Raw genomic sequence first — 9,266 nt, 5'->3', positions numbered from 1 at the left:
AAACCAGCCAAACAAAACCAACCTGCCACCTACTGGCCATGCCTAGGTGTGTGTTCTTAGGCTTGCAGCTACTACAGATCCAGTTAGGGGGGGAGGTTGCCAGCAACTCCTGTTCCTGGAGTTCTGTGCGGTGATTTATCCACTCAGATGGAGGCCCAGGAGATCAAGAGGACCCTGCTACAACTGGCGGGTAAGGTTGCCCTCTTTATAGCCCATCCAATAGACCTCCCCCTGGACTAGGCTGTTTGAAGGAAGAGGAGGTAGGCAGGAGTCTGGGAAACACCGGAGGCAAGAAAGCCTGGTGACACATTTGTTCAAAACACAACCCATGGCATCTGTGTATTCTCTCCCTCCCACAGGTCAGCTCTGAGAATTTCAGTGGCTGTAGAAACTGGTGTTCCAGATTCAGGGAAAGGGGAACGCAGAGGCGCACTGCTGTGTGTCTGTCTAGTCTCTATGCACTTAAGAGTGTATTAAATGAATCTTATGGTCAGCCATAGAAGAGGGTATGCTACGGAGGGCCCCTGATGGTGGGGACGGGGAAGACCGAAGGCCTAGGAGCACTTATGGGCACAGGCATGGGTGGACACAGTTGCCAGCCACCGGCTACTCCTCCTCCTCTGCTTAGTTACCTTTAGGAGAGTTTCTTCCTCATAAAGGGCTGATTTAGCTCTGCCTGCAAGTGTCAAAGGTTACAAACCAGGAGGAGGTCCTAAGCTGGACTTGTTAGAACCGTGTCCTGTTTTCAGTAAATACCAACCACCATGTGCTCATTCTATATGAGTTCAGTGCTCCACCCTGGACAAGGGCACAGGGAACATTTCTCAATTCTGATGCCAGTCCTCAAATCCAGTAGGGGAGCAGAGAAGGGAGCACAGACAACTCTAATGGTGTGAGGCAGATACTACTAGGCCTTCTGAGTCCGGCTGAAGCAACCTCAGAAACTGAACACCAACAAAGGGCCTCCTTATCCCCCAAGGGGTTCCACTGTCTTGTTAGAAATAATAGTGAAGTTTAAGATAGGAGTAACAGTAGACTTAGTTCCCAGCCTAACAGCCTCAGGCGCTGTAGATGAAGCTACAGTCAACTTTGAGCTGGACTATCTGTAGACATTAAACTGCAGAAAGGAGGCTTGAACCGGATCAAATGGCAACAAGGGACTAGTCACAGCTGGATGAGCTGGAGGTTGAAAGCCCTAGGGTCTATGTCTGGGGGAGGTCTCACTAGAATTACACAGATGTTTACTTTAAAAAATGTTAAAATCTACTTTTAGGTATAAAGAAAAACATTTTTAATTCATTTTATTTAAGAAAAAATATGAAGATGTGAGCTTATAACTGATTGGCCTGTGAGAGGTCACAGAATTCATAGGAAACAAGTTCTGCACACCAGCTGCCCTCTGGCCTTTCCAAACAAGCCAGAATCCAGTGAAGGAAGCCAGTCAGGAAGACCTGTCCTAGAGCCCAGGAAGACTGGCCGGTTCCTAAGGCCACTTCTATGGAAACAGCCAGTGGTCTGGGCAGAAGGTCAAGCTCTCTAGGCCTGACCACAAGATGGAAGGAGGCAGATAGGTCACTCTGCCTGCATTCATCATTTTGTTTGTGAATTTCTTCACGGGGGTGGGGGGTGGGTATGTGTGTGACCTCTGCCTCTCCCTTCTTCCTTCAGGCAGGGTCAGGGGTGTGTGTGGGGGATTTGAGTCTTCTCAAGTTCCACCCACCCCACCTCCATGGTCTCTACTTCAGAGATCAGCCTTGGAGGCACCTCTTCCTCCCATCTCTGGGCACGAATCACTGGAGTTAGGGACCGCTGGCAGGAGAGTCCAGCCTTTGATGGCTAAGATGTAGTGGCTTGCTTTTCAGTCTTTGTTTGCTGCCCTGATCTTCTTACCTGAAGACAGAGAGGGGTCTGCTTTAGGACACCTTCTTCCTCTTGAGCCTATCTGGTACCCAGCCAAGGTCACACCCCTCAGGATGGGGGAGAGCAGTGCCCTCTCCCCTCTCTTCCCCACTCCACACAAAATCCAAGGATGCTGCATAGCAGCTTGGAAGCTGGGGCGATGAGAACAGAGGAACCAGTCTTACCTCGTGGGTCCAGGGACTGCAGCTTTCCTGAGGGGCTGCACCCTGCCTCGAGCGGCACTGGAGGTCCTGCCTCGAGCAGCACCAATGGTTGGAAGATTTGTTCGCTGGGAAACAGGAGCTTGAGGGGGATTAACAAGAGATGAGTCAGAGCCAAGCTCAGCTGACCTCATCAGAAGGAAAGACTGGATGAAGTTATGCACTTCCTAACCAAGATAAAACTGGGAGCTACGTGGAAAGCAAGGTGCTCCCTCCTTCAGTTTTCCTAGCTGAAGTAGTGTCACAGCAGTTAAGCTGTAGGGGGGTAAGGTCAAGCTGGGTCACAGCAGACATTCTTCTATCTAAGGTCCTCTGTTTCATTTTGTTTCCTTGATTTTTGAGACAGGATCTCCCTATAATAGCTATGGCTGTCCTGGAACTCACTCTGTATACCAGACTGGTCCTGAACTTACAAATCTGCCTCTGCCTCCCAAGTGCTGGGACTACAGGCATGGACCATCATGCCTACCTCTAATTTTTTTTTTCTTTCTCTCTTGAGACATGGTTTGCTATAGCTAAGGCTGACCTTGAACTTCTTATTCTCTGGCGCCTACGCTCCGAGTGCTGAGACTGCAGAAATGTGCTGCTGTGCTTAACCTGACCATTAGCCCGTCCACGCTATCTTACCTCTGTGCCCTACGGTGCTTGGATGCCCTTTCTGAGTTGGGAGAGGATCAGGAGCTAGGGCACCTTTGCCAGCCGGTATACTCCGTCCAGTGAGTGGCATTCGGATGGCAGGCTTGGGGATGGCTGAGGGAAATGGTAGTCGACTTGAAGACTTGGCAGCTGCTCCCTGCAGCCAGGAAGAGCACTGGGAGTTGCTAGCTGAGGACTGTGGAGCTGGCCTGACAGGGATTGGTGGGCCTGTAGACAGGAGTATACACATGTCAGGGTGGGTCCCAGCTCCTCTCGCCCCCTTATCAGCTTCACCCACATCTGTGCTGCCCAGGTCTCACTTGCTACTGTCCGTGCGCCGGACCCAGTTTTCCGCCGAGGAGGAAGAGTTGGTTGTGCAAGAGGAGAACGCCCTGGGTTTTTGGATGCAGAGAACAGATTGCAAGTGGGTGATTCCTGAAACAGAACAAGGAACAAAAAAAGGATTAGAATGGTGACAGGATGTGTATGCTGCCTTAAGGCATTAAGGAAAGGAGATAGGCGGTAGGGCGTTGTCTGGAACCTGTGAGGAAGACACCAGCAAGATCTGTGCTAGGCGCTTTCTTTCTTCCCTTCTCTTTCTTCCTTCCTATCTCTCTCTCTCTCTCTCTCTCTCTCTCTCTCTCTCTCTTTCTTTCTTTCTTTCTTTCTTTCTAAGCATAGTTTCTCTGTGTAGCCCTGGCTGTCCTGGAACTCACTCTGTAGACCAGGCTGTCCTCAAACTCACAAATTCACCTGCCCCTGCCTCTAGAGTATAGGGATTAAAGGCGTGCCGCCGCCGCCGCCACCACCACCACCACCACCACCCAGTTACTTTCTTTTTTTAAAGTCATTTTATATTCATTTATTTACTGTGCGTGACATACACATATATGGCACATGCATGTGGAAGTCAGAAGACGCTGTGTGGGAGTGTGCCCATTATGTAGGGAGTCCTCACATGTAGGTTACAGAGAGGGCTCATCAGCCCTGATGGAAAGTGGTGTTATCAGGCCATCTTACCAGCCTTACTATTTTTTGAAATGAGGGAGTCAAGTGGCCCACGTTGGTCTCAAGTTCGGCATATAGGTCCCTGTGGATGACCTTGAATCCCTGATCTTCCTGGCTCTATCTCCAGAGTCTTGGATCACAGTATGTACTTGTTCTTTTACATTAGTCATGTGATGCTGGGGAATCCAACCCAGGGCTTTGTTTGGGCTAGGCTACGTCTGGCTGTGTCTCCAGCCCTGTTTACTTAATCCTAAGAATCTCAGGGGTAGAATAACTGTCTCCCTCTGCCCAGGAAGAGAACCACGCTGTGCCTTCAGTGTCTCCTGCACTTGGTGTAGGTGCACGCACGCAATTCCACCCTCCGCACTCACCTTCTTTATACTGGAGGGCTTCTTCCCAGCTGTCACCCGACCAGCTCTGGCTGACCCCTTTTTATCACTGCTCCGGAGCCCAGTTAAGTTGCTTGGAGGTGGGGCACTCCAAGAACTCACAGTGGGCAGCAGATCTCGGACAGGGCTGTCCTTTAGGACAAATGTCTCCCGCCGAGGGCTGGGTTTCCCTCTGGGGCTGGGCCTCCCAGGGCCTGCGGCAGCATTCTCGCTGTCTTTCAGGGCACACTCCTCTAGCTGAGCTGCCAGGCGGTTGGCTTCATCAAGGATCTCCTCCAGCTTCTCTGGGCTGAGCGGGCCTAAGCTGAACCTCACACCCTGGAGGGCGGGAGCTACTGCGTTTGGGTTACTCCGATGGGAGAGGCCGCGTCGGAGTGGTTTCTCTGGACTCACTAATACTGTGATGTCTTCTTCCTCGTGACTGAAAAAACAAATATGGCACCATGCTGGACAACAGAGAGCAGAAGGCATTCCTGTAGATGACTCGGGGACAGTCCCAAACCCTGACTCCGTTTTGGCCATTAGAACTGCACTTAGCTGAGGAAAACTTGGTTCTGGGAGGCCCTGCAAGTCTTTAGCGTCTCCTGTTTTCTTTTCATTTCTACTCCCCACTTTCTGAGACAAGGTCTCAACTCTGTAGACCAGAATGATCTCAAATTCAACTCTCTGCATTCCCTCTCCCTCCCTCCCTCTCTGTACCCTCTTCTATCCTGGGGTGCGGAGGTGGGAGGTGGTCTGCAGGGCATGTCTCAACATGCCCAAGCACATTTACTCTTCGTTTACATTTACCCCTAAATTTCCCTCCATCCTCTCCCTTCTCCTCACCAGCATGCAGAGATGTATCCTAGAGGCCCAATTCTCCCAGACTGCGGGCACCAGAGCATACTATACTCTGCTAAATCACCAACCACGGTTCTTGAGGTCAGTAAGTTAGCAGTAAAGGTTACAGATAAAGATGTATTGTTGGAGGGAGATAATAAATGGATAAATTGACTGGTACCTGTCAGATGGGGACAGCCCTCCAAAGTCCAAGGTCTCATCCACGATGAACTTGATATCTGAAGGGATAAGAAAAATAAATGCCAGCTCTCAGTTCTTGACAGACAGATTCTGAGGGCCTCGTTCCTCCCTCCATGGCTTCCTTACCCTCTTTCAAATCCTCCATGCCCAGCCAGCATAAGCGAGTCAGCTTAGACCTGAAAGACAACATGCCTATCTTAGCGCCCCATCTAGACTCGGGGTGCATTAGCTGGGGTGAAGAGCCATGGTGGTGGGAAAGCAAGATCACTGGAACAGCACGTGCCCCTGAAACTAGTCGGTTATAATAGGGAAAGAGGCAGAAAGCTCGTGCCCCAACACCTGCAATCCGCCAATTTGCGCCCTGGCCTCTCCTCAGTCTGGCAGTCTCCACCTCCATCCTTATTATTATCCGGAATTTTCCTCCCCCTACCCCGGCCATCTTCCACTCCGCCGCACCACATCCCCGCCACACCTCCAGCGCACACTCCGTTTCCACTTCCCACCTCGCCTCAAGGTTTACGCAGGAAGCTTTTCTTCTACAATCTCCTAGTTCCCGGGAATAGGCTCCCGAGGGGTGGAGCTTCGTTCGAATTTCTTAGGCCCCGCCCACTCCCGCCACCAACGCACAGCGATTGGCGGGTCTACGGGGGCGGGGCTGAGGCGGGAGCTGTCGGGACGTCAGTCGGAGAAATTTGTCCCTTGGATCGAAGCGCACTTCCCAAAAAAGACTCCTGGGGGAGGTGGGGGGGGTACGGTGGGGGTGGCGGGAGGAGCCGCGAGTGCGCGGTGGCGCGTTCGGGAGCGCCTCCTTTTAGCCGCGAGCCGAACAAGGAGAGAACTGCCCAACCAACATGGGCTTGGAGCCCCGCCTCTTCTCCCACCCCATCTCCTGGATTCCAGGCTCAGGGTTTGGGGCTCGCTGCTGGGTTTCTGGCTTACTTGCAGAGGCCACCAAATAGACCATTTCTCCAGCACCTGAAGCACAAGAATTCTTCATTTAGCACAAGATCACTTCTCTGAGATAATCTGATATTTTTTCTTTCTGCTTCAACCACGACCCCAAAACGATGACTGTGAACAGCTATTTAAGGGTCTGACAAAGAAATCATGCTTCCAGGCACACAGTAGGTAGTAAAAATAATAAAAGATTTCAGGGCAATGCTCTCTAAGTGCAAAATGGATTGCCTATCGCTAGGGATCTTGTTCGTGTGAGGATTATGTTCCTTCTTCAGAATGCTGGAGACCGTGAACTTTAATGGTGGGCCCATGAAAAGTTCAGCAGATCCTTGGGGCACAGTCACCTTCCACCCTAGCCCTGCTTCAAGTGGAAAGAAACCTTTACTGTTGTGAGTGTTGTTAACTGGCTATGACCTGACTGACCACTCTTTTCCATTCATTGATACACACGCATGCACACATATACCATCTCTTTCGTTCCCCTTTATATGTAGCTCACACGGGCCGTGAATTCACCATATAGCCAAGGATGATGTTGAAATCCTGCGTCTACCTCCCAAGTGCTGGGATTAAAGGCCTGTGCCACTATCCTGTGGATCATCCTCGAGACAGCTCCAAATGTCTTCAGGAGTTCTGTTGTGCATCCTCTGGAAAGACCATCACGGCTGGGCCTGTGGACTGTTTACCTTCCCTCATAGAAGGAAGAGATGGGGCGGAAGGTCATGGACCTTCACTTGAGTATGCAGCCATCCCTCTCAACCAACTGTATGCAATTCTGTACTAATGACACGTGGTTTGGGGGGAGGAGCTAGAGGGTGTAAGTGGGGAGAGGCAAGGGGAGGGCTCCTCAGGGAAGTCAACATAGCTGCTGGATTCGGACCTTCCAGGGTGACTGCTTCAAGGGCCTACCACCCCCCACCCACTGCTCTGCAAGTAAGCTTACGAAACTGGTTCCTCTGGATAAACTCTGGTGGATTCCTACGCTTGTCTTTGGGACCTTGAGAGAAGGGGTAGGCATTGTTTATGTCTCTCCCAGGAAAGACATTTTAGCAGCAGACACCAAATCTGGCAAGCTCTTACAGCTTCAAACCGGTGCTCCCTAAGGACAATAGATTTGCTAATTGTTTTCTCAGTTTTCCCAGGGCTAGTTTGTAAGTAGCAATGCTTTAGTAGGGTAAGGAGCTAATTTACAACACATGGTAGGCATCAGCGCGCAGAAGCTTCATTCTCCCAGAACTTCACTGAGAAGGGCGGAAGAGAATCAGCCTCAGAGTGAAAGTAGATCTCTTTGGTTTGAAGAAAAAAAAGGCTTTGGACACTTCTGAGCCAATCCACATCCCTTTCCTTCCCCCAAAAAAATGAGGCCTAATATCCCCCCAAACCCTGAAAATTTTCTCTTTTAAGCCCATGTTTCCAACCCAGATTGTCTGGTGACATAGATGAGAGAAAATGGAAAAACACTGCCGCTTACCAGATCATGGCTTGGGGTGGGGGGCGAGGGGGGAGGCGTTGTGAGTTTAACTTTTCATTTGTAACATGAAGATTTAAAAAACGAAATCACTTCCATTCAGTTTTGGATGCATAGAAGGCTATCTTCCCCCTCCCCATCTCCCCTCTACCCCCCACCCCCCAACCCCTCACCCCCCACCCCCCCACCCCCGCTCCTGCTCTACCATTCCCTCGCTCACTCTAGCTCTTCACTAAGGTTCACTAACCCAGGGCACCACAGGGACAGAAGGCAACTTCAGGCACCACCAGGGTCCCATGCGTTTATGAGAACCTTTGTTCTGTTGACAATCTCCAGCGCTGATTCTCACTGGTATCCATGTGCGGTGCAATCTTAGCTTGACATCACTTCCCTAAGGCCTCACAGGAAGATGCTTACTGTGGCTGGGCTTTAATGCTGAGGGAACCAAGGCAGCCGCTGAAATCCAATGCTCTACCACCCAGATACAATTCTCTGTTATGTAATGCAGTAGCTTCTATTATCCTTTATGTAACATACTGCCTCAGACATGGGCATGGGGTGCATGCCTACCATCCCAGCACTTGGGAAATCAACATAGGAGAATTGTGAGTTGAGGCTCCCTGCCTCCTCCCTGCCCATCCCCACCCCCAACACCTGATTCTTGATTCTGGAGACTGTTTCTCTGTGTAATAGCCCTGGCTGTCCTGGAACTTTCTGTGTAGTCCAGGCTGGCCTCAAACTCACAGCGATCCACCTGCCTCTGACTCCCCAAGTGCTGAGATTAAACACATGCGCCACTACCTCCCAGCTTGAGTTGAGGCTCTTTCAAAGTATACATTTTATTTATTTTTATGTGTATATGTAATCGCCTGCATGTGTGTATGTGCACCACATGTATGTGCCTGTCCCTGCAGAGGCCAGAAGAGGGCATTTGGCCACCTGGAACTGGAGTTGTAGGTGGTCATGAGTCATCATGTGGGTCTGGGGAACTGGTTTGTGGCTCTTGATGAGATGGGTGCACTGGGTGTATAGGATTGGGAGGGGCCGTCAGCCTCTTCACGGATTCCACCACAGAGCATCTTCAGTATGGGACTTGTTATAAGATGCAGACAAACAGAAGAGAAACAACATCCCAAGGCTCGGATCTCCGGGCTCTGCCTTTAATTGTAGGATTATGTTATGCTGCTTGCTGCTTCTTGATAGGCAAGCATCCTGTAATACCAGTTTACAGAGGGAAGCCCTGGGGGAAGATGGCAGATCATCTTCATCCTGTAGCCTCATAGAGCTGAATTCAGCCCTGTCATAAGTGGTCTGGGGTAAATGATGTCAGAAACCTCTGGGGATAGGCAGGGGGTGCGGCTCACTTTGTAGAGTGCTTGCCTAGCTTAAACGAAGTCCTAAATTCAATCCCTAGGACCCCACAAACTGGGTGTGGTGGTGCAGGCCTGTAATCCCAGCATCAGAAGCTCAAGGACATCATTGATTTGCTTGTAGAGTTAAGGCCAGGCTGGAATATATAAAACTCTGTCTCAAAGGTAAGTCAGGGCACAGGGCAAGGAGGAAGAATGCAATTCTGTAAGAGACTGTGTGGATATGAAGTAGAATAGAAGAAAAAGATGAACCTTAGGGTTCTGGGGTCATAGAGTCTGGTCAAAGGACTGGAACCTT

The 9,266-nt window shown here is 50.6% G+C and overlaps 1 protein-coding gene across 5 annotated transcripts; it reads right to left on the bottom strand.

The window, feature by feature from the left end:
• Window positions 1–1,267: 1,267 nt before the first annotated feature.
• Psrc1 (proline and serine rich coiled-coil 1) lies at window positions 1,268–5,842 on the bottom strand. 5 transcript variants are annotated; one of them, XM_006233179.4, is made up of 8 exons: window positions 5,604–5,838; window positions 5,300–5,349; window positions 5,154–5,211; window positions 4,136–4,574; window positions 3,077–3,191; window positions 2,748–2,984; window positions 2,085–2,202; window positions 1,268–1,890 (listed from the first exon to the last, which is right to left on the bottom strand). In XM_006233179.4, exons 2-8 carry the CDS (start codon window positions 5,316–5,318, stop codon window positions 1,887–1,889), a joined length of 990 nt encoding a protein of 329 aa, XP_006233241.1. In that variant the 5' UTR covers window positions 5,319–5,349; window positions 5,604–5,838; the 3' UTR covers window positions 1,268–1,886. The 5 variants fall into 5 exon arrangements, with proteins under 5 accessions (XP_006233241.1, XP_006233238.1, XP_006233239.2 ...); XM_006233176.5 differs by having other exon boundaries at window positions 5,646–5,836; XM_006233177.4 differs by having other exon boundaries at window positions 5,513–5,646.
• Window positions 5,843–9,266: the final 3,424 nt, after the last annotated feature.

Source organism: Rattus norvegicus, chromosome 2, assembly GCF_036323735.1.
Source record: "Rattus norvegicus strain BN/NHsdMcwi chromosome 2, GRCr8, whole genome shotgun sequence".
In the NCBI taxonomy this organism is placed as follows: domain Eukaryota; kingdom Metazoa; phylum Chordata; class Mammalia; order Rodentia; family Muridae; genus Rattus; species Rattus norvegicus.
This window is presented reverse-complemented; position numbering and strand designations above follow the sequence as displayed.

Coding starts and splice junctions, on each gene's coding strand:
- Psrc1 (XM_006233177.4), bottom strand. CDS start 5,634: ATGTGGTGCGGCGGAGTGGAAGATGGCCGGGGTAGGGGGAGGAAAATT. Junction 5,350..5,512: donor CGCAAATTGGCGGATTGCAG/GTGTTGGGGCAC, acceptor GTTGTCTTTCAG/GTCTAAGCTGACTCGCTTAT. Junction 4,575..5,153: donor GGGCTGTCCCCATCTGACAG/GTACCAGTCAAT, acceptor TTGTTTTTTCAG/TCACGAGGAAGAAGACATCA.